The 24631-nt window shown below is 41.8% G+C and overlaps 1 protein-coding gene across 10 annotated transcripts in view; it reads left to right on the forward strand.

The window, feature by feature from the left end:
• tjp1a (tight junction protein 1a) overlaps positions 1 to 24631 on the forward strand; it is a 423741-nt gene that overhangs the window by 360215 nt on the left and 38895 nt on the right. For 7 of the 10 annotated variants that reach the window (XM_034191454.1, XM_034191483.1, XM_034191493.1 and 4 more), the window contains 7 exons: positions 930 to 1038; positions 1168 to 1387; positions 2563 to 2747; positions 3621 to 3716; positions 4494 to 4520; positions 10167 to 10249; positions 10721 to 10931. In XM_034191454.1, coding sequence (XP_034047345.1) covers positions 930 to 1038; positions 1168 to 1387; positions 2563 to 2747; positions 3621 to 3716; positions 4494 to 4520; positions 10167 to 10249; positions 10721 to 10931 — 931 coding nt within the window. The remainder of the gene's footprint in view (positions 1 to 929; positions 1039 to 1167; positions 1388 to 2562; positions 2748 to 3620; positions 3717 to 4493; positions 4521 to 10166; positions 10250 to 10720; positions 10932 to 24631) is intronic. The other 3 variants (XM_034191473.1, XM_034191526.1, XM_034191533.1) reach the window with 1 other exon arrangement.

The following is a 24631-nucleotide window of genomic DNA, read 5'->3' on the forward strand; positions in this document are numbered from 1 at the left end:
CTCATCTGGGTACAAGGAGATGTTTGGACTAGAGCACAGCCTATTTTCTGTCCACGAGTCATTCCCAGGCTCTGACTCATGTCAGTCCTCTTTTTGTCTCCAGTGTGAAGACACATGTACTCTGACCTCAAACAGTTGCCTTTCTGTTTCACTGGACAGTAGAGAAGCATTGTTGGTGAGATGATGATAACTCTTGATGTCAGACTTGAGTCCACTGACATGTTGATACACCAGCCAAAGATGCAGCATTTAACACTGTATTGTTTTGTTGCACATTAGAGCAGCAGAGGCCACGTACCTTAATGCATTTACTGTACTATCTCAGGGCATAAGGTTGTTTCAGAAAGCTGTTAATTAACTACTCTTGTCTTCACAGGTACAGGTCTTTTCCTCTCCACAGCGCGCCTTTTGTCTTTTTGTTCTACACACTTACAGGATGTTGCTTTCCATCTTCAGGTTGTTTTCTTTTAGTCATGGTGTGCTAGTGGAGATTATAAAAACATCAAGCTCTGTAGTTTCTGGGAAGGATAAAGGTGCTTTTCTGAGGTTCAGCAGTTTGGTCCATGTGTTTCTGGTTCTCCTGCTGTCCCCTTGAGCAGAGTCAATAAACAGTGGTTATTGTGTTTGGGACAGCAGCAGGAGCTGAGGAGAGAGTGAGGTAAAGGGAAGTACATGACCCTACCCCAGTGAAGGGAATTTTTTTCTTCCTTTTTCCATCTGCTCCACCTATTATGTGAGAAAATAATGAACCACAGCTGCTGCAGTTTTTAGTGTTCTCCAAACGGTAGGGCATGTCACTACCAAACAAATAAATGTGATATTTAAGCTTTTTTGAAGAACACGTGTGTGATTTGTATTAATTTCTTGAGTTAGACCTTGGAATCTACTGTAGTTTTGAGGGTTTTTTTTTTTTTCTGTCATTCATCTAGGTGAACAATGTGGACTTTGCTAATATTATCCGGGAAGAGGCTGTTCTGTTTCTGCTTGATCTTCCAAGAGGAGATGAAGTTACTATTCTGGCTCAAAAGAAGAAGGATGGTGAGTGATGTGATATAACATACCAACTGTACCGTGCCATATCAAGCATTTGGACTAGCTTATGTTATACTTTAGAAGGTGTTTTGGCGTGACACTATAATCATTTGCTGTTCTCTGCTTTCTCTCCAGTGTATCGGAGGATAGTGGAATCAGATGTGGGTGACTCCTTTTACATTCGGACCCATTTTGAATATGAAAAAGAATCACCATATGGGTTGAGCTTCAATAAAGGAGAAGTCTTCCGTGTGGTTGACACTCTCTACAATGGAAAATTAGGCTCCTGGTTGGCTATCCGTATTGGCAAAAACCATCAGGAAGTGGAAAGAGGCATCATCCCGAATAAGAACAGGTAAACGATGATCAAGTCACACCTGTACAGCTTGTTCTGGCACTCTGTGAATGGGAAAGGGTGGAGTGAGAAAACATTGTAGTTGGATCTGAGAGTAACAAAGAAGTGTATTTTTTTAACTTTTACAACTCTTTATTTCAGTTATTTATTAGAAACGTTGTAGCCTTTGTGTTAAACCTGTCATCTTTTAAAACTAAGTTTCTATGAAGTAAAATATTTTTCATACATCAACAGTTGTGTCAGGCAGGTAGTTTTCAAATGACCTGTGTGAGTTTTTGAGGTGTGTATGTCTGTAGGTACACGCAGTATTATGACATAGTCAAGTCATTGGCATTATTTAGTCATCTGTCTCTGCAAGTCTCATCAACCAAACCTCCTACATTTATACAGTCTTCACTGTACTGCTAAGAGAAAAGACATCTTTTCACATGGGTGCATTTTTAGTACATAGATTAAGCAATGTGAAATACGTGTCAGCTCTTACCCTAGTTTCACCTCCCTCTTTGGCTTGTTGTATGTTGGCCGAATTTAATTGGAAGTAAAAAGTCAAACTTCATAATTTACTCAAAATGTTTCAAACATCCTGAAAATTCATGAGATCTTCAGTAAGTCTGTGGAATCAGTGGATGCCCCAGTTGCAGTGAAAGTTTGTTTTGGATCAAGACTACGGTCCAGGAATTCAGGATCATCCTTGATTTGGCCATGAGATGTGTATCTGTATATGGCAATGGCATTCATGTCTCTGAGTTCTCTGCCTTTCAGGTCAAGTTTCAAGTCTTTTTAGGGCTTGGTGATTCTTGTCTTACTGTATGTTTTGGGGCAAGACTCACTGAAATGTTGGTGACTGATGTGGAAACAAACAGGGCGATACACAGGCCTACAGAGCAGATTGATTTTGTTCTGGCGTCATACTAATGAGCCAAGCTAACTTGCTAATGCGGCGTGAACTGTTGCACGAAAGCCGAGAAGGTCACACGACCAGAACTACATTAAAGACAGTGAGGAGAAGCTGAAGTAAAATAGAGAGAACATTATTTTAAAAATTGACTTTTGAAAGTTCTGAATACTTAAAGCTAACAACTGTGATTCTGATGCCGTGCACGTCTCTGAAGTGTTGTCACTTGGAGTTTAGAATGACGTCTCGACAGCTGATCTTATTTATGCTTATGTTTCAGAGCCGAGCAGCTATCCAGTGTGCAGTACACCCTTCCCAAAACACCAGGGGGTGATAGGGCCGACTTCTGGAGATTCCGTGGATTGCGAAGTTCAAAGAGGAATTTGCGCAAGAGCAGGGAGGACTTGTCAGCCCAGCCCGTTCAGACCAAGTTCCCTGCCTATGAGAGAGTTGTGTTGAGGGAAGGTAGGAGTATACGAATCACATCACTGTATCAGTCACCTGGAGAGCCACATACGGTACCTTCACACCAGGACTCACTTACCATATGCTGTGAAGAGCAAAGAGTGCAGGTCTTTGTTTCAATGGATCAACGCCAGTCACCAAAGTGGTTCTCATCAGTGTAATCAACTACAGAGGTGATCGTTAAAACAAAAACCTACACCCTTTTCACTCTTTATGAGACATGGTTTGTCAGATCTTTGTGATATATGGTAAAAGTTTACAAATTGTTGCAAAATTAAATGGTCATTTACAGCATCTTGTTTGCTTTCTGCCATTGATGATATGGGTTGGTGGGGGGGGTGGGGTGGGGGTTAAAGACAGTGCATTTGTGCAGTTTTTGATTCTTTCAGTCCTTGTACAGTTAGTTTGTCGAGGTTCATTCTATAGTGGATACTCTGCAAAAATGTTAGGCGCCATACATTTCCTATATAAATATGTTTTTTGTTTTTTTTATTTCTTAATTACCTTGTAAATAGAAATCTAAATAAAAGTCTTCTGAACATTCTTTTTGGGGGGAAAAATAAAAATTAAACATGACCGTACTATACAGGTGCTAGTTGTCATTGAATTATTAGGTGATTTGACAGAACCAGAAAATTGATCAGCCTAAATTTCTTTTCAGATAAAAAAAGAGACATGTAAAGATGAAAGGTGAAAATAAGTTTTTGTTGTGGCTTTCAGTCATTCCGTACTGAAAAAAATTATGTAATATTCAGCAGTCTTTCTGTATTTAGGAAAATAAGTAATACACACATCTGCATTACGCGCTCTGTGTAATTTTTGAGTGACGCTATCTGTTGGTCAGCTGTATGATATGGTCTTGTTTATGAACAGCTGGGTTCCTGAGGCCTGTCGTTATCTTTGGGCCAATAGCAGATGTGGCAAGAGAGAAATTGGCCAGGGAGGAGCCAGACATTTTCGAGCTTGCAAGTAAGTAGCAAAATGCCACTTTCTTTATCATATATTAATGTTTGTGACAATAATTGTGTGTCTTTAATACATATACTACAATTTAACAGGGTGAGAATCAGTTTTGGTGACATTGCCAATGTGTTTGTCTCTATTGCATCTGTTTTACTGTATTTTATTTTTTTATTATTTTCGTCTTTATTAGCTAGAGATAGTATGGGCCTGGGGGGCAGGATTACTTGTGAAGCACTTTCTTGTTAAAGTGCCATACAAACAAAATTGTTATATTATTAATTATTATATTGACATGATAAAGTGACAAACTGTAGTTGAGTGTTGACCTCATCAACATTCCTCTCTTATTTTCATTTAATGATACCTCACCCCGACCCAAGTGTCCGCACTCGGGTCGGCGGTATTCCAGTGCTCGGATATGGTACGACTGCTAAAATTATTACATGTTCCAAATTAATTTTGTCAAATGATAGTTCATTTGTGATCATTTCTTTCTATTTAAATTTTGTTAATATATTTTTTTTCCTTTTCCATTTGTTCATCTTTAACAATTCCATCTTCCAAGCAGGATTGCATAGTCCTTATTTCAACTTAAGATTCCTTTTCTGTCCTAGAAACATTCCATATTGACTTTTAATCTCATGAAGTGTGCAAGCAACAACCATACACAAACTCACACATGTACACAACATATACCACCACATATGAAGTGACTCATTTCCTTGATGTGTAACTCAATGTTTTTGTGGAACTGCAATGATGATAATTGTATTTTCTTTTCAGAAACACAACAACAACAAGGAGGGGAAAGTATGTGACTTAGTGCATCACTTTTTTTGTTTTAGCTTGTTTAATGAATGACAGATAATAAGGTAGTGTGTTGTGGTTGGTGAGCCTATTGTGCTGGTTTTTAAGTATATATTGTTCTTGTGTTCAGGGGAATAGCACTGCATCTAAGAAATTGCCTATTTCAAGGAAATATTGAAAATGACACAAAATGACAGTTATAAAATGACACACAAAGTCTTAATAATAAAATATGTAACACCACAATAGTAAATGCCCAGAAAATATTGCTACTTACACAAAACCCCTGCTTTATCAGTAACGGTTAAGATTGTTACATGTCCTGAAGATGGACTGTAGAATGTGTTTGGAAACATTTTCCAGCATACATCTGTGACATGCATGTGTGTGAATGACTGACTGATTATGAGCTACTTGTATTTTTGTTTTCTATTGCTCAAAGTCTCCTTGAAATTGTGAATCAATGAGATACTGACATATTTGTGAACAGCACACAGTCTGACTTTGTTCCTACTTACTGAGGAGATTAGTCAATGAATAAACATGCTTTAGCAGGCGGGGGAATAATTTTGTACTTGTTGTATTCCCCTGTTGAGGGCAGATTGCAGCATGTAGAATGATAGTAAGGCTGCATGTGGAGTTGTGCTGTGAATATGAAATGGAAACGGACGTTTGTGTTTTGTGCAATATGCCTGAATAATCACAAGGAAGTGATAGATATATAGTAAAGATAATAGAATTGTAAAGCTGTTTGGGTTCGAAACATTCAGCCATGCTTTTATTGTTTTATTTTGCCTGTGCAAAATAAAACAAGTACCTAAATGTAGAAATCAGCATGTCACATCAACACAATATAAACAGGAAGCTCGTTACCATAGATATTGATTGTTGCAGACATACATATATTTAAATTTCGACTTTCAAAATTCCCGATGATAAATGCGTACAGCATAATTATCATGTTTTATACAAAGCTCTCATGATGTGTGCGTTGCAGTCGGAGTGTGTTCATAATGCTGGGCATCAAAATCCATGACCTATTCAATCTTCAGAAATAGAAGAATGCACTTTTTAAGAGTTAGAAACTTTGTTTTGCACCCAATTCTAGGAATCAGTCAAGAGAATTCCAGGCCTTAAGTATTTTTTATAATTCCCACAGTAAGCATTTATTATCCAAGAAATAATTTTTTTTCTAAATAAAATATGATATCTTTAAGAAAGTTCCTTCAGCTTCTCCCCTTTATCAGTCAGGGTCACCACAGCAGATCAGAGATAGATTTGCATGTTAATTTGGCACAGTTTTTATGCTGGATGCCTTTCCAAGCAACACTCACATGGAAAATGGGCAGGGGTTGTTTTGAACCAAGAACTTTCTGATCTAGAAACAAGCACTAAATCTTTGATATGGAAAAAAATTCAGCTTGACAGAAATGAGGTATACAGTGACAAAAACATTATTAAATCTTTTTCTGGGGATTTTACCTTTATTTAACCAGGTTTGTCCCATTGAGATCAAGAACTCATTTGCAAGGGAGACCTGGGCAGTTATAAAGTTTCCAGTTCACCTAACCTGCATGTCTTTAAATATGAGAGGAAACCGAAGCACCCGGAGAAAACCCACGCAAACACAGAGAACATGCAAACTCCACACAGAACGGCCACAGGTGGGAATCGAACCCATGACATTCTTGCTGTGAGGCAACAGTGCAAACCACTAATGCACCGTGCTGCCCAATTCCTTATCACTTCTAGTTTTTGATGGTAGATGATGTGTTTTACCCACAAAGATGTTACACTGTGTCCTGACACGTTTTCTGAATGAAACTTATATGCAAAAATGCCAAAATTTACCCGATACGTAGGGTACTTTGAATATAATAGATACAAAATGCCTGTTCAACCTGCTGAAAGTAGCATAAGCACCTATAGGTTGATAAAACAGGGTGAAAAAGTTACTGAATCACATTAGAATGTCCAACTTTCTTGCTGCGGTCCTTTCAGTTTGGGGAGTCCATCTTAGTGTCCATCCATAACATTACATGTTGCTCCTCACTGAAGGATGATTAAAAAATACTGACATAATTATAAAATAGACCCATCAATAAGTCAAGTGTATAATAACACTTATGAAATAAAATCTAACTGGCCTGGTCACCCTTACCTACTTAAAATTTCTGTCCCATAAAACATCTGTCCATTGAAGACATTCTTTGCCTCACTGTTGCATCATGCATCTGCCAATGATGAAGCTTGTGGTGTTTGCCCAGGTTCATACCAACTTGGAAATATTTGCTTAGATTACCTCTGAAAAATGTCATCTTAGTGGAACAGTGGCTATTTTGGATTAAAATGCCAAATTTTGGGGGCTTTTTTATGTGAAAAGGCAACCAGGATAGACTTCAGAGCAAAAACATTAAGGTATTTTCCATAGATACTCTGGGTACGTACGGTGCATCCAGAAAGTATTCACAGCACTTCATTTGTCCACATTTTATGTTACAGCCTCATTCCAAAATGGAATAAATTATTTGTTCCCCTCAAAATTCTACTCACAACACCCCAAATGACAACATATAAAAGGCTTGTTTTAACAACAACAAAAAACCCCAAACCTAAGAGATCACATACGAGGTCTGTTAGAAAACTATCCGACCTTTTTATTTAAAAAAAAAAAACTATATGGATTTGAATCATGTGCGCTTGCATCAGCCAAGCTTGAACCTTCGTGCGCATGCGTGAGTTTTTTCATGCCTGTCGGTTGCGTCATTCGCCTGTGGGCAGGCTTTGAGTGAGCACTGGTCCACCCCTCTCATCAGATTTTCATTGTCAGGAAAATGTCTGAGCGATTGGAGCAGCGCTGAATCAAATGTTTCCAGAAACTATGAGAGACATCCAGGTGGAAACCATTCGGAAGATTCAGACGGCTTTCGGTGAAGATACTCTGGGCGTCACACAGATTAAGTATCATTACAACGGGATTAAAGACGGCCCACAGCGGCGCAGGGCGCGCTGCGCTCCAAGCGGCCATCGACAGGCTGAAACGACCAGATCATTTATAAAGTGAAGGCTGTGTTGATCCGGGACGTCGTCTGACTACCAGAGAAATTATGGAAGAGGTGTACATCAGCACATTTGCGGCACATTCCACTGTTACAGGAGATTTTGTAATGAAAGACGTGCGGAGGAATTCGCGCGTCAGGCGGAGCCGCTAATGGCGCACAACAAAAAGCCGCTGTGGGCCGTCTTTAATCCCGTTGTAATGATCCTTAATCTGTGTGACGCCCAGAGTATCTTCACCGGAAGCCGTCTGAATCTTCCGAATGGTTTCCACCTGGCTGTCTCTCACAGTTTCTGGAAAAATTTGATCCAGCGCTGCTCCAATCGCTCAGCCATTTTCCTGACAATGAAAATCCGACGAGAGGGGTGGACCAGTGCTCACTCAAAGCCTGCCCACAGGCGAATGACGCAACCGACAGGCGTGAAAAAACTCACGCATGCGCACGAAGGTTCAAGCTTGGCTGATGGAAGCACACATGATTCAAATCCATATAGTTTTTTAAAAAAATAAAAAGGTCAGATAGTTTTCTAACAGCCCTCGTCCATTTTGCTCAGTACTTTGTTGCTGCATCTTTGGCAGCAATTACAGTCTCAAGTCTTCTTGAATATGATACCACAAGCTTGGTGCACTTATCATTGGGCAGTTTTGCCCATTCCTCTTTGGAACATCTCTCAAGCTTCATCAGGTTGGATGAATCGTTGCCCCAGTCTGAGGTCAAGAGCGCTCTAGAGCAGGTTTTCATCCAGATGTCTCTGTACATTGCTGAATTCATCTTTCCCTCAATCCTGACTAGTCTCCCAGTTCCTACTGCTGAAAAACATCCCCACAGCATGATGCTGCCACCACCATGCTTCACTGTAGGGATGGTGTCTGGTTTCCTCCAAACATGACGCCTTGCATTCACATTAAAGAGTTCAATCTTTGTCTCATCGACCAGAGAATTTAGTTTCTTGTGGTCTGAGAGTCCTTCAGGTGCCTTTTGGCAAACTCCAGGTGGGCTGCCATGTGCCTTTTACTAAGGAGTGGTTCTGTCTGGCCACCCTGCCATACCGGCCTGATTGGTGGATTATTGCAGTTACGGTTATCCTTCTGGAAGGTTCTCCTCTCTCCACAGAGGAATGCTGAAGCTCTGACAGAGTGATCATCTGGTTCTTGGTCACCCTTCTCACCCAATTGCTCAGTTTAGACAGGCAGTCAGCTCTAGGAAGAGACCTGGTGGATCTGAACATCTTCCATTTACAGATGATGTAGGCCACTGTGCTCATTTGGACCTCCAAAGCAGCAGAAATGTTTCTGTACCCTTCCCCAGATTTGTGCCTTGATTCAATCCTGCCTTGGAGGTCTATAGACAATTCCTTTGACTTCATGCTTGGTTCATGTAGACAGGTGTGTGTCTTTCCAAATCATGTCCAAGCAACGGAATTCATCCCAAGTGGCCTTCAGTTAAGCTGTAGAAACGAGAAGGATGATCAGTGGAAACAAGATGCACTTGGACTAAATTCTGAGTTTCATGGCAAAGGCTGTGAATACTTATGTACATGTGATTTATTTATTTTTTTTAAATAAATGTGGACAAATCATTAAAAAATGTTTTCACATCATCATTATGGTGTATTGTGTGTAGAATTTGGAGGAAAAAAAAAATTTCATCCATTTTGGAATAAGGCTGTAACATAAAATGTGGAAAAAGTGAAGCACTGTGAATGCTTTTCAAATGCACTGTACATTAAAAAATAAAATAAAAATTCACTGTTGATGCTACACACTTCATTGTGAGCATGCTTGTAGTTATAATGTAGTGATGGACACACTGCACGAAGGTGAAAAGTATTACGAATAAATGACCATGTCACTGAAAAAAACAAAAAAAATAAATTGGACATGTTTTTAATATGTGCAGAACAGTTACTGGAATGCCAACATTTAATCTTTGACATTGTTGCTTTTATTTCAGCTAGTGACCTAATTCATGCTTATATTTACCGCTGTTTTATATTTGAACAGCTTTTTGCAGTGTTGACGCGTCGTGCTGATTACAAGACTTTATTAGTATGTTAGAAATGAAAGATTCTGCTTGCTCTGATGTTTTTCAATTAGAATGCAACATTTAAATTAAATAAGTCTTCTTTGTATCTTCCTCGCAGAAAAGTATTGCTTATCTTTATGTAAATCACAAACCCTTCTCCACATCTTTGTGGAATTCTGATACTTACTATGATGCCACATTCTTGTTCATTTCAAATGACTTCCCGCCTCTAGTTGCTGCCTATTTCATGTTAGTATTTCACACATGCCACCTTTCTTGCACTGCAGCCATGCTTATGGTTATGTTCACTTGTACATAGACACTGCATTATATTTGCCTAAATTTTCTGTTTACCTAAATATTATTGCATGTATCAGCCACTGCTCCATTTTTATGTTGCTCTTTTCATAACTGTGCACTTGTCCGCTCCTAACTTTATTTAACAGCTCTATTTTTGGGCGTTGACAACTGCACACTAAATGGGTCTCTAACTGGGACTACAGCTTGTGTTTATTGTTGTTAGTATTCTGGTGATTGAAGAAACATGTCCATTTGTCTTATGTAGAGAGTGAACCCAGGGATGCAGGAACTGACCAGAAAAGCTCCGGCATTATTCGCCTGCACACCATTAAACAGATCATCGATCACGTGAGTGATTACACACATACGTTCATGTTTACACACATCTTGTGGAGATATCAACACTTTGGAACAATGGTGTTGAGCAAAAATATGATTTAAAGGTCACTGCTGCCCCCTAGTGTGCTGTTTTTATTATTGGCAACATTTGTGATGGAAGTGCTCAGTATAAGTCAGCCTTTCAGCTTGTCTTTCTAAATTTCACCTAAGTATTTAAAATAATGTATGTCTTCTACATCCAGTTTGTGAAAAGAGCAAAAAGCTATAAAGGAGTTAGTTTTCTTCCAAACACCGACATACTTAGGGGAAAGGGTGCAATACAGGCAGTATAAACAAATGCATGTGTAATTCTCTCTCTCTCTCTCTCTCTCTCTCTCTCTCTCTCTCTCTCTCTCTCTCTCTCTCTCTCTCTCTCTCTCTCTCTCTCTCTCTCTCTCTCTCTCTCTCTCTCTCTCTCTCTCTCTCTGTGTGTGTGTGTAGGACAAGCATGCGGTGCTGGACATTACCCCTAATGCAGTGGACCGTCTGAACTACGCTCAGTGGTATCCCATTGTGGTATTTCTCAACCCAGACACCAAGCAGGGTGTCAAGAACATGAGGACTCGACTCTGTCCTGAGTCTAGGAAGAGTGCCAGGAAGCTGTATGAACGAGCCCTCAAATTAAGGAAGCATAATCACCACCTCTTTACCAGTGAGTCCTGTGGGAGGAAGAGAAAGATGCTAATTCCAAAGGGGGGTGAATTCACAGGAGGTTTGAAAGCATGCATTGCTACTGGCACTACCTAATAGAAGTGTTTTGGGGTCCGGAACATCAGCCGCACCAGCAGTGGTTTACAACTAACAAAGTCAAATATTTTTCAAGCAAGACGCACCAAAAAAGCAACACGTGTGCTAGCCTTTCTTGTGCTTGGTTAAGGCTTCCAGACAGCAGCCCCAATGCAACACTTTCTCCCTTATTTAAACCGTCTTTTTCCCCCACACACTCAGGCTGTAGGGGAGTGCAGTATAACCATAATTTATGGAAATCACCTAGTGATACAAACATTTGAGAGATGCTAAAGAGCATCCCTCTTTGCTTATATCCACTCTTTGCAAAGGACACACTGTGGCATCCCAGTTGCTTCTTGAATCCCATTAACCAAAGAGCTGGATCTGTAACTGCATCGGTTTCCTGCTGCATTACATTTCAGTGCTTTCCTAAAAATCAAACAATATGATGTCTAATCATGACTAGCATCTAAAAAATTAAGTTTAGGTTACAGATGCAAAACTGTGCTCCCTCTGCGTGCCACCTCTTACATGACATTAAGTAAAGTTCTGTACAATCTATGAAACTTGAGTTTGTTTACTTCAAAGTAGACGTTTGTCCAGGTAAACAGCCAGTCTGAAACTAATACATCATTATTATATCTCCACAAACAAACATTTTGAGGATGTGTGTGTGTGCGCGCGCGCGCATACTTTATTTTAGAGCATTAGCAGTGATTCACAGATGATTGTCTCGTTTCTGCTTAAAGACAGCCCCGTTTCTGCTTAAAACTGAATGTAGAATGATTTAAGAGGTTTTAATCTGTCATTTGATGGTTAATAATCACATTATTCCCTTTGATTGCTTTGGGTGTAGAGAGTCAGACTCTGAGTCAGAGTCAGAGGTGCTGCTGTCACGCTCTGATTGCTCCCTTGTCTTTTATTATGAAATCATGCTGAATTTATGTGGAAATGATTGTTGTACAAAAGCTTCAGATATCTGTTGCTGAGATAGATGATGAATGGAGTGCAGTTGTAAGTAGAAACGAGGGGATAATCAGTGAATTGCTGCTGACGCTTCAAAATGCTGCTGACTCTCGGAAATGATGCATGTGCAGTGAAGGCATGGAGGACCATTCGGTTGGCGACACCGGTACTGATGGACCGTGTGTTGGAGACGTGCCCTCCCAGTTTCACATGCTGCCTCCCGTTGGGCAGGAAGCCAGTGATCCACCTACAGGTGGAGTCGGGCATGCCGAGCTGAGAGAGCTTGTTCTGCAGCAGGGCCAGGATGATCGTATTGAAAGCAGAGATGAAGTCCACAAATAGAATCCTTGTTTAGGTTCCTGAAGAGTCCAGATGCTGGAGGATGAAGTGGAGGGCAAACTGCAGATGATCCAGGTGAGGGTCAGAGATGGCCTTTGAGGTGTGAGAGGACAAGGCGCTCAAGGTCTTCATCACCAGAGGTCAGGGTGATGGGTCTGTAGTCACTAATTTCTGAAGTTCTTTGTTTTTTGGGGGATAGGGATGATGGTGGAGGTCTTGAAGCATACTGGCACCTGGCATGTCTCCAGTGAGGTGTTGATGATGTCTGTGAGCACCGGGGATAGTTGGTCTGCACAGTTCTTCAGCATGGATGGGGAGACAAAGTCAGGTCCGGCTGCTTTGCATGGGACTGTTTCTTGAAGAGTCTGTTGACATTCCTCTCGTGAATGGAGAGGGGTGGTAGGGGAGGAGGTGCTGGTGGGGTGGAGCTGGGGGTTGTCATTGTAACTAGTAGTAGCACTGTCCCATTGTCTTTCAAATCTGCATTAAAACTTGTTCAATTGGTTTACTAAACGAGGGTCATTGGCAGAGTGGGGAATGTTTGGTTTGTGGTTGATCTGTCTGACTTTTCCAGACGGAAGTGGAGTCGTTGGCTGAGAACTGATCTTGGAGTTTCTCAGAGTACAGCCATTTAGCTTCCCTCACCGCCTTCCCAAACATGTATTTTGACTCTTTAAACCTAACCTTGTCCCCGCTCCTGTAAGCTTTAGGACTTAGGAGTTTAGGACTGAACTAGGGTTTGTCATTGTTATACCTCACCATGGTTCATGATGGAATGCAGCAGTCCTCACAGAAGCTGTTATATGAAGTCAAAGCATCTGTGTACTGATCCAGACTGCTGGTGGCAGTCTTGAGCACATCCCACTCTGTTTTTTTCTAAAGCCCTTTTCACACCGGGGCTCCTCTCAGTTGCGTTGTGTGTCATTATGACAATCCCGCGTGGAAGCGACCTAGTGCCGAGACGATGCAGCTCGGCGCCACAACAGTGCGAGGGGCACAAACAAAAATTAAACATGTTTAATTTTTGTTTGCGTCCTCTGCTCGACGCAGAATTAAGTGGTTTCAGCGGAAGTCAGAGCAACAGGATGGTACTCAGCGGGACTGGAAGCCACACACTCACAAGATGACGTTACCCGACACCAGCGTATGATTCCTGCTCTGTTCCATTGTTCCCGCAGTATAAATCACGCAGGATTGTTTTTATACCATGTACACAATGCAGTAAAACTACACACTCAAAAAAACAGCACAGAAAAAAAATGCTGATTGCAGCTCCTTCTCTGTGTGGAGCGGTCTGGTGAAGAGAGGCACTGTGAAGCAGCTGCAGCTTCTTCTCTCACAAATGTGTTGAAATAAAATCCATAAAAGTCCTGCTCACAGACTGTCAGAGACAGAACATGTCCACATGAAGTACAACTCCAGACATCTCCACAATTGCCACGGGCGGTTCGTTCACACGTGCGCGCATCTCGGGGTCAAAGGAGGAAAGATAAACTATAACAGGACTCAGAGCGCAGACCTGCAGCTCAGCACAAGAACAAATATAAACTAGAAGAGAAATCAAAAGTGCACAGTCTGGCTCCAGCCAAACTGTGCACTTTGATTTCTCAGTGCAGAGAAGCTGCAGGCTGTGTTCTCACTTCCTCTCTGCCCCCTGCTGCGCGCACCTGACGCAGACATTCCTGCTTCGTCATGACGCAACAGGAAGCAACTGGGAGCAGCCCCAGTGTGAAAGGGGCCTAAAAATGCCTGTAGATGTCCTCACTACAGGTTTGCAGAGCTTTAAGCCCCGTTTACACATAGACGGTAAGAGCTCCCGGAAGCGTCCCAGAAGAGTTTTTGGCCGTCTTAAGGATCAAACGCCATTGTCAACGCCGGTACTAGGGGGCGTGGCTTAGTTCCGGCTCTACCTGGAATCGTCGAAAAAATTATTCAACATGTCGAATAATTCCGGGAGCGCTCCCGGAGAATTCGCGTGACGACGGAGACAACGTGAACAACGGCGTTTGATACTTTTTAATCGCCGTGTCATCCTGCCCCTTCCTGTAGTGCCGCAGTTTACACCGCCGTAATTGGCGGCTGGCGTTGTATCCCTAACCAACGGCGTGTAAAACGGCAATAGAGCCCACATTGGCGTCCTCAAAGGCGTTTTAACCAGCGACAGAGGCAGACAAAACGGCGGCGCTAGCGGACAGTACTCCGTTCTAAAGGCCACCTCCCGGTTAACGGCGTTCCAAATGGCCGATAGGCAGCGGTCAGTATAAAAACGCTAGCGCGCTGCATGCAGGCCTCTCACTCGCGGCCAGCTCCAGATATTTTTGCAGAGAAGCGCCAGTATGCCTCCTAAAAGAAAATTGGCAGCGGCAAGGACTTACCAAGAGGTGTGGTTCAGAAGCAGAGGGTAGCCCTGTGGTGGAAACGAGCAACACGTTGAGGAGGGGAAAAAGGAGAGAAAAGAAAAGGCTGAGAGATGAGCTCCCTCCCCCTGCAGTGACAGCTGCTTCAGCCTATTATACTCTGGGGGTGGTGCCTATATGCAAAAGTTCCTGGAGCAACGCAGGATTTGCCTTGATAAATCCAGTGGTACACAGGGCATTTTCGGCGGCAGCAGAACACCGCCATTCTCATGCGCGTCTTAACCTGCGATTGTAAAGGATAGAACTGGGTATTAACCCCCGTTGCCTGACATGTGCCGGATGCTATGGCGTCAAAACGCCGCTTTATTCGGCGGATTTAGCAGCGTTTTATCTGCGTATTTGCGGCTAGTACGGCGCTCAATACGCCGGCGCAATGCTCCGCCCCTTTCCACCGCGAAAACAGCCGGAACTACCGCGAACTTCGGTCTACGTACTACCCGCCGACAAAACCGTCTATGTGTAACCTGGGCTTTAGTTTCTGCTTGTACGTATGTAGGAATTAAGTGGACCATGGCATGATCAGTGTGGCCCAGAGCGGTGCGGGGGACGGCATGATGAGCATTGTTCATAGTTGTGTAACAGTGATCCAGAATTGTGTCCTCTCTGGTTGGACTTTTAATAAATTGCCTGAATATGGGAAGTTCGTGGGGAGAGATTACCTTTGTTGAAGTTGCCCAGGACAGTAAGTAAAGAGTCCAGATTAGTCCGCTGTATATGCAGTATCTGGTCGGCAAGTGTGCATTGTGCCTCGTGTACGTTAGCTGGCGGTGGGATGTAAGCACCGACCAGAATGAATGAGACTCACAGGGCGAGTAGAACAGTTTGCAGTTGATAAAAGTAACGCAGTGTTAAAATACCCTTGGCCGTTTGTGCATTGTGTTCTGTATAATTTGCAGTTGTTTAAGTAATTATTAGGTTCCAAAACCTGAGTTTGCAGCTAGCAACCAGACTGTAATGTCACAGTGCAGCTCTACTCTGATTGGCTGTCACCCCCGCCACTCAAAAACTAAATCAATCAATCAATCAATTTTTTTTTTATATAGCGCCAAATCACAACAAACAGTTGCCCCAAGGCGCTTTATATTGTAAGGCAAGGCCATACAATAATGATGTAAAACCCCAACGGTCAAAACGACCCCCTGTGAGCAAGCACTTGGCTACAGTGGGAAGGAAAAACTCCCTTTTAACAGGAAGAAACCTCCAGCAGAACCAGGCTCAGGGAGGGGCAGTCTTCTGCTGGGACTGGTTGGGGCTGAGGGAGAGAACCAGGAAAAAGATATGCTGTGGAGGGGAGCAGAGATCGATCACTAATGATTAAATGCAGAGTGGTGCATACAGAGCAAAAAGAGAAAGAAACAGTGCATCATGGGAACCCCCCAGCAGTCTACGTCTATAGCAGCATAACTAAGGGATGGTTCAGGGTCACCTGATCCAGCCCTAACTATAAGCTTTAGCAAAAAGGAAAGTTTTAAGCCTAATCTTAAAAGTAGAGAGGGTGTCTGTCTCCCTGATCTGAATTGGGAGCTGGTTCCACAGGAGAGGAGCCTGAAAGCTGAAGGCTCTGCCTCCCATTCTACTCTTACAAACCCTAGGAACTACAAGTAAGCCTGCAGTCTGAGAGCGAAGCGCTCTATTGGGGTGATATGGTACTACGAGGTCCCTAAGATAAGATGGGACCTGATTATTCAAAACCTTATAAGTAAGAAGAAGAATTTTAAATTCTATTCTAGAATTAACAGGAAGCCAATGAAGAGAGGCCAATATGGGTGAGATATGCTCTCTCCTTCTAGTCCCCGTCAGCACTCTAGCTGCAGCATTTTGAATTAACTGAAGGCTTTTTAGGGAACTTTTAGGACAACCTGATAATAATGAATTACAATAGTCCAGCCTAGAGGAAATAAATGCATGAATTAGTTTTTCAGCATCACTCTGAGACAAGACCTTTCTGATTTTAGAGATATTGCGTAAATGCAAAAAAGCAGTCCTACATATTTGTTTAATATGCGCTTTGAATGACATATCCTGATCAAAAATGACTCCAAGATTTCTCACAGTATTACTAGAGGTCAGGGTAATGCCATCCAGAGTAAGGATCTGGTTAGACACCATGTTTCTAAGATTTGTGGGGCCAAGTACAATAACTTCAGTTTTATCTGAGTTTAAAAGCAGGAAATTAGAGGTCATCCATGTCTTTATGTCTGTAAGACAATCCTGCAGTTTAGCTAATTGGTGTGTGTCCTCTGGCTTCATGGATAGATAAAGCTGGGTATCATCTGCGTAACAATGAAAATTTAAGCAATACCGTCTAATAATACTGCCTAAGGGAAGCATATATAAAGTGAATAAAATTGGTCCTAGCACAGAACCTTGTGGAACTCCATAATTAACTTTAGTCTGTGAAGAAGATTCCCCATTTACATGAACAAATTGTAATCTATTAGACAAATATGATTCAAACCACCGCAGCGCAGTGCCTTTAATACCTATGGCATGCTCTAATCTCTGTAATAAAATTTTATGGTCAACAGTATCAAAAGCAGCACTGAGGTCTAACAGAACAAGCACAGAGATGAGTCCACTGTCCGAGGCCATAAGAAGATCATTTGTAACCTTCACTAATGCTGTTTCTGTACTATGATGAATTCTAAAACCTGACTGAAACTCTTCAAATAGACTATTCCTCTGCAGATGATCAGTTAGCTGTTTTACAACTACCCTTTCAAGAATTTTTGAGAGAAAAGGAAGGTTGGAGATTGGCCTATAATTAGCTAAGATAGCTGGGTCAAGTGATGGCTTTTTAAGTAATGGTTTAATTACTGCCACCTTAAAAGCCTGTGGTACATAGCCAACTAACAAAGATAGATTGATCATATTTAAGATCGAAGCATTAAATAATGGTAGGGCTTCCTTGAGCAGCCTGGTAGGAATGGGGTCTAATAAACATGTTGATGGTTTGGATGAAGTAACTAATGAAAATAACTCAGACAGAACAATCGGAGAGAAAGAGTCTAACCAAATACCGGCATCACTGAAAGCAGCCAAAGATAACGATACGTCTTTGGGATGGTTATGAGTAATTTTTTCTCTAATAGTTAAAATTTTGTTAGCAAAGAAAGTCATGAACTCATTACTAGTTAAAGATAATGGAATACTCAGCTCAATAGAGCTCTGACTCTTTGTCAGCCTGGCTACAGTGCTGAAAAGAAACCTGGGGTTGTTCTTATTTTCTTCAATTAGTGATGAGTAGAAAGATGTCCTAGCTTTACGGAGGGCTTTTTTATAGAGCAACAGACTCTTTTTTCCAGGCTAAGTGAAGATCTTCTAAATTAGTGAGACGCCATTTCCTCTCCAACTTACGGGTTATCTGCTTTAAGCTACGAGTTTGAGAGTTATACCATGGAGTCAGACACTTCTGATTTAAAGCTCTCTTTTTCAGAGGAGCTACAGCATCCAAAGTTGTCTTCAATGAGGATGTAAAACTATTGACGAGATACTCTATCTCCCTTACAGAGTTTAGGTAGCTACTCTGCACTGTGTTGTTATATGGCATTAGAGAACATAAAGAAGGAATCATATCCTTAAACCTAGTTACAGCGCTTTCTGAAAGACTTTTAGTGTAATGAAACTTATTCCTTACTGCTGGGTAGTCCATCAGAGTAAATGTAAATGTTATTAAAAAATGATCAGACAGAAGGGAGTTTTCAGGGAATACTGTTAAGTCTTCTATTTCCATACCATAAGTCAGAACAAGATCTAAGATATGATTAAAGTGGTGGGTGGACTCATTTACTTTTTGAGCAAAGCCGATAGAGTCTAATAATAGATTAAATGCAGTGTTGAGGCTGTCATTCTCAGCATCTGTGTGGATGTTAAAATCGCCCACTATAATTATCTTATCTGAGCTAAGCACTAAGTCAGACAAAAGGTCTGAAAATTCACAGAGAAACTCACAGTAACGACCAGGTGGACGATAGATAATAACAAATAAAACTGGTTTTTGGGACTTCCAATTTGGATGGACAAGACTAAGAGACAAGCTTTCAAATGAATTAAAGCTCTGTCTGGGTTTTTGATTAATTAATAAGCTGGAATGGAAGATTGCTGCTAATCCACCGCCCCGGCCCGTGCTACGAGCATTCTGACAGTTAGTGTGACTCGGGGGTGTTGACTCATTTAAACTAACATATTCATCCTGCTGTAACCAGGTTTCTGTTAGGCAGAATAAATCAATATGTTGATCAATTATTATATCATTTACCAACAGGGACTTAGAAGAGAGAGACCTAATGTTTAATAGACCACATTTAACTGTTTTAGTCTGTGGTGCAGTTGAAGGTGCTATATTATTTTTTCTTTTTGAATTTTTATGCTTAAATAGATTTTTGCTGGTTATTGGTAGTCTGGGAGCAGGCACCGTCTCTACGGGGATGGGGTAATGAGGGGATGGCAGGGGGAGAGAAGCTGCAGAGAGGTGTGTAAGACTACAACTCTGCTTCCTGGTCCCAACCCTGGATAGTCACGGTTTGGAGGATTTAAGAAAATTAGCCAGATTTCTAGAAATGAGAGCTGCTCCATCCAAAGTGGGATGGATGCCGTCTCTCCTAACAAGACCAGGTTTTCCCCAGAAGCTTTGCCAATTATCTATGAAGCCCACCTCATTTTTTGGACACCACTCAGACAGCCAGCAATTCAAGGAGAACATGCGGCTAAACATGTCACTCCCGGTCTGATTGGGGAGGGGCCCAGAGAAAACTACAGAGTCCGACATTGTTTTTGCAAAGTTACACACCGATTTAATGTTAATTTTAGTGACCTCCGATTGGCGTAACCGGGTGTCATTACTGCCGACGTGAATTACAATCTTACCAAATTTACGCTTAGCCTTAACCAGCAGTTTCAAATTTCCTTCAATGTCGCCTGCTCTGGCCCCCGGAAGACAATTGACTATGGTTGCTGGTGTCGCTAACTTCACATTTCTCAAAACAGAGTCGCCAATAACCAGAGTTTGATCGTCGGCGGGTGTGTCGTCGAGTGGGGAAAAACGGTTAGAGATGTGAACGGGTTGGCGGTGTACACGGGGCTTCTGTTTAGGGCTACGCTTCCTCCTCACAGTCACCCAGTCAGCCTGCTTTCCCGGCTGCTCGGGATCTGCCAGGGGGGAACTAACGGCGGCTAAGCTACCTTGGTCCGCACCGACTACAGGGGCCTGGCTAGCTGTAGAATTTTCCACGGTGCGGAGCCGAGTCTCCAATTCGCCCAGCCTGGCCTCCAAAGCTACGAATAAGCTACACTTATTACAAGTACCATTACTGCTAAAGGAGGCCGAGGAATAACTAAACATTTCACACCCAGAGCAGAAAAGTGCGGGAGAGACAGGAGAAGCCGCCATGCTAAATCGGCTAAGAGCTAGTAGCTACGCTAAGCTAGCGGATTCCTAAAAACACGCAAAGTGAATAATGTGTAAATAATTTAGAGGTGATTCAGCAGAATGAGTGCTTTAGTTAAGGCACGTAAAGATTACACTGGGAAACAAATCGTAATCTAGATAACTAGATCAATCTAACTGCGCAGATTAAACAGCTAACAGATACAGAAAAACACCGCTGTGCTCCGGAACAGGAAGTGATACAATACCGCAGTGAGAGCCAACCACCAGTAGAGGCAAGCAAGAGCAAGACCAAAAACTAAAACTAAACAACGCTAACATCTGCTAAATGTCTTTTAAATCACTTAAGAGGTATTATTAGGGTCTAAAAACAGCATTTTCAGTTTTAGAAGTGTTTATTTCTCGCTCACTTTTACATAATATATGACAAAGAGGATATACACTGTGTGCACAATTATTAGGCAGGTGATTATTTTGACCATATCATCATTTTATCCAGGATTTCCAACTCCAAGCTGTATAAACCTAAATGGTTATTGGATTTAATGCATATCAGGTGATGTGTATTTGTGTAACAAGGGAGGGTGTGGCCTCAGGAGATCAACACCCTATATCAAGGTGTGCATAATTACGAGGTCTGTGAGAAAAGTATCTTACCTTTTTATTTTTTTCAAAAACTATATGGATTTGATTCATATGTTTTTACGTCAGCCAAGCTTGAACCTTCGTGCGCATGCGTGAGTTTTTCCACGCCTGTCGGTTGCGTCATTCGCCTGTGAGCACGCCTTGTGGGAGGAGTGGTCCAGCTCCCTCGTCGGATTTTCATTGTCAGGAAATGGCGGAATGATTTGGGCTTTTTTTCCATCAGAATTTTTTCAGAAACTGTTAGAGACAAGCAGGTGAAGCCCGTAAAATTTTCACCGAAAGCCAGATAAATTTTTCGAATGGTTTCCAGCTGCTTGTCTCTAACAGTTTCTGAAAAAATTCTGATGGGGAAAAAAAGCCCAAATCATTCCGCCATTTCCTCGCAATGAAACGACGACGAGAGGGGTGGAGCAGTGCTCACTCAATGTCTGCCCACAGGCAAATGACACAACCGACAGGCGTGGAAAAACTCACGCATGCGCACGAAGGTTCAAGCTTGGCTGACGTAAAAAACATATGAATCAAATCCATATAGTTTTTGAAAAAAATAAAAAGGTACGATACTTTTCTCTCAGACCTCGTAATAGGCAGTTTCTTCTCAGGAGAAATGGGCCAAAAAAGAGATTTAAATGATGCTGAAAAAGCAAAAATTGTAAAAAGTCTTTCAGAGGGATGCAGCACTCTTGAAATATCAAAGATATTGGGGCGTGATCACAGAACGATCAAACGTTTCGTTGCAAATAGCCAACAGGGTCGCAACACAAGTGTCGAGAAGAAAAGACGCAAATTAACCACCAGACACTTAGGAAGAATCAAACGTGAAGCTACCAGGAACCCATTATCCTCCAGTGCTGCCATTTTCCACAACTGCGACCTTCCTGGAGTGTCAAGAAGTACAAGATGTTCAGGTCTCAGAGACATGGCCAAGGTAAGAAAGGCTGAAACCCGACCACCTCTGAACAAGACGCATAAGCTGAAACATCAAGAATGGGCCAAGAGATATCTGAAGACTGATTTTTCAAAAGTTTTGTGGACTGATGAGATGAGAGTGACTCTTGACGGACCTGACGGATGGGCCCGTGGTTGGATCACTAACGGATGCAGAACTCCACTTCGACTCAGACGCCAGCAAGGTGGAGGTGGGGTACTGGTATGGGCAGGTATCATTAAAGATGAGCTAGTTGGACCCTTTCGGGTTGAAAATGGGCTCAAAATCAACTCTCAGATCTATTGCCAATTTTTAGAAGACAGTTTCTTCAAGCAGTGGTACAGAAGAAAGTCTGCATCTTTCAAGAAGACTTTCATGTTCATGCAAGACAACGCTCCATCACATGCATCAAAGTATGCCACTGTGTGGCTGGCCAGTAAAGGCCTTAAAGATGAAAAAATTATGACATGGCCCCCTTCTTCACCCGACTTAAATCCGATTGAGAACTTTTGGGCCCTTCTGAAGAAGGAAATTTACAGTGAAGGTAAACAGTACACCTCTCTGAACAGTGTCTGGGAGGCTGTGGTTGCGGCTGCACAAAAAAGCCAAAACTTCACTTTTACTACTTAAATGTTCAGGCTTGAGGTTTTGTTAACATTTTGGACTGACCAAGAGCACTGCAGTTGTACAATAATAAAATTAATCCTCAAAAATACAACTTGCCTAATAATTGTGCACGCAGTGTATTTACACACAAATGAAACAGAGTTTTGCAGCTAGCTACCAACCTGTGATGCCACCATGCTAACGTCCATGAAATAAGTTCAGAGGTGTTATTAGGTTCCAAAAACTGTGTTTTTGGTTTTAGAAGTATTTATTGCTTGCTAGCTTTTCCATAATATATAAGAAACATGTCTATAAATACACAAAATAAAGCGGGCTTGGAGAGACCAGCCACTGATGTCACTGTACAGCTCTACGCTGATTGGCTGTCACACCTGCCACTCAAAAACAAAATGGAACAAGTTCACACAGAATGTGAGTTTTTAACCTCTTGTCCAAGGTCTGTGTCCCAAGAATTTTCCCTGTGAATTTGAAGACTGTGGCAGTAATACCCAATGGCCATATGTTGGCCTCGGGTAAAAAAAAAAAAAAAAAAAAGTTTCCAGATCAGGAGAGCAGTGCTGTTGGATCACCGTCACGTCATTACACCAGCCACTGTTGATGTAAAAACAGATTCTACCACCTTTCCTTTTGCTGGAGAGTCCTGCGTCTCAGTCCGCTCTGAAAAGTTGGAAGCCTGCCAGCTGCAGTGCCAGAGCCATGTCTCCGTGAAGGAGACATGCCTATTGCCATTTGTCAGCCATTCATGCAGCAGTTGAGCTGAAATTTGCTATGTGGGTAGCAATCAGCAAGCCTAAAAACACATCTGGTGGGTTTTACGAAATGTTCAGTTTTGACCCTGATATGACCCCTGGACTGTGATCACACCCACTTTTCTACTTGTCACTTTAAACATCTTCTCAGAAACCACTGAACCAGTAAAGCTGAAACCTGGTGTGCTTGTTCCTACCCATGAGGGTAGGAACAAGACATTCCAATTCTGTTTCAAATTTGGCAGACACGGTGCCATCTTTAAAATCACAGAATTCTCATATTTAGCCATTTGTGCATCAATTTAGCTGAAATTGGCTATAGAGAGAATGCAGAGAATTCTATTTCCTTACCCATCTGAGCATCACAACAGTGACAATTTTATGCACGTATCACAACCTGAATATTTTCACAGTAAAGGGAGGAAAGAAAAAACGTGGTGCAGCATTTGGAAATGTTAATGTTGACTGAGTTTTTTGCTGGTCAACATTTGTTAAAGTGGATTAATTTAAAGTGGACTAATTGTTGAAAGTCAGAGATAAAGAGCTGTGTACTGCGCTGTGCATAATTAATGCAGCCGATATCAGGTTTGGCTATCGAAAACTGGTTCTTTTCAAGATTTGTTAAGAAATGATTTGATCCACTGACATCAATAGCCTTTTTGGGTAACTATTCCCTCATCAGTTCTTCAGAGTGGCCATTGTTTTGTAGGGTGTTTATCGGGAAAATAATCATTTCTCTACATTGATTGCAGACCCTACAGCGGGTCTGCAATCAACCGCTTCTGCAGCGGCTCTCCTGTTTTGAATACCTAAACAACGAAGCAGTGCTCCAAGCCGCTGCTTCGAATCGATAATAGTATCGATATCGATAAAATCTTATCAGTACCCATCCCTACTTTTGACTAATGCCTAAATATGTTGCACAACTTTTAAAGCATTTCTCTGATTAGATCAGTGTCTCTTCCCAGTATAATGTTAGTTGTCAGTGTAATTTACATGCAATGCTACCTTCCCGTGTTGATGGTAGAAAAACAGTCCTGTTTTTAGTCATAGCAAAATCACTGTCAGATGCAGTCATGATGATGGACAACATAACTTTAATTCGATAATTTGACAATAATTAATTTAAAAGATGCAAGTGGAAAACATTGTAGAATTTTGCAGTTGTGTGAAAACAGGTAACCTCTATACCTTTTATAAGATTGTTTAAAGAATCAACTTTTTCATCTTTTTCTCCATCATGAAAGTCACGCACCCATTTCTTAACAAACTAAGACTGAATCTCTGTTCAGCTTTGAGAATAACCCCCAATCTCAATCTCTTTTGTACCCCTTCCCCTTGGCCCTACCCCTACGCCTACCCCTTTAAAACAATGGGTAAGGCGAAGGGGTATGCCTCTAGCCCTATGAATGGAGACACCCCTCTGCCTTAGGAGAAATAAAAAACTGCCCGTCTCAAACTGCTGTCTTCACTGTTTAACATGGCAACCGAAATGCAACTTGTTGCAGTAGCCTGTTTGCTCTTTTTATTTTCTTGCCTTTCTGCATAAATGCAAAGAAATAGAAG

The sequence above is a fragment of the Thalassophryne amazonica genome, chromosome 2, assembly GCF_902500255.1.
Source record: "Thalassophryne amazonica chromosome 2, fThaAma1.1, whole genome shotgun sequence".
Classification (NCBI taxonomy): Eukaryota; Metazoa; Chordata; class Actinopteri; order Batrachoidiformes; family Batrachoididae; genus Thalassophryne; species Thalassophryne amazonica.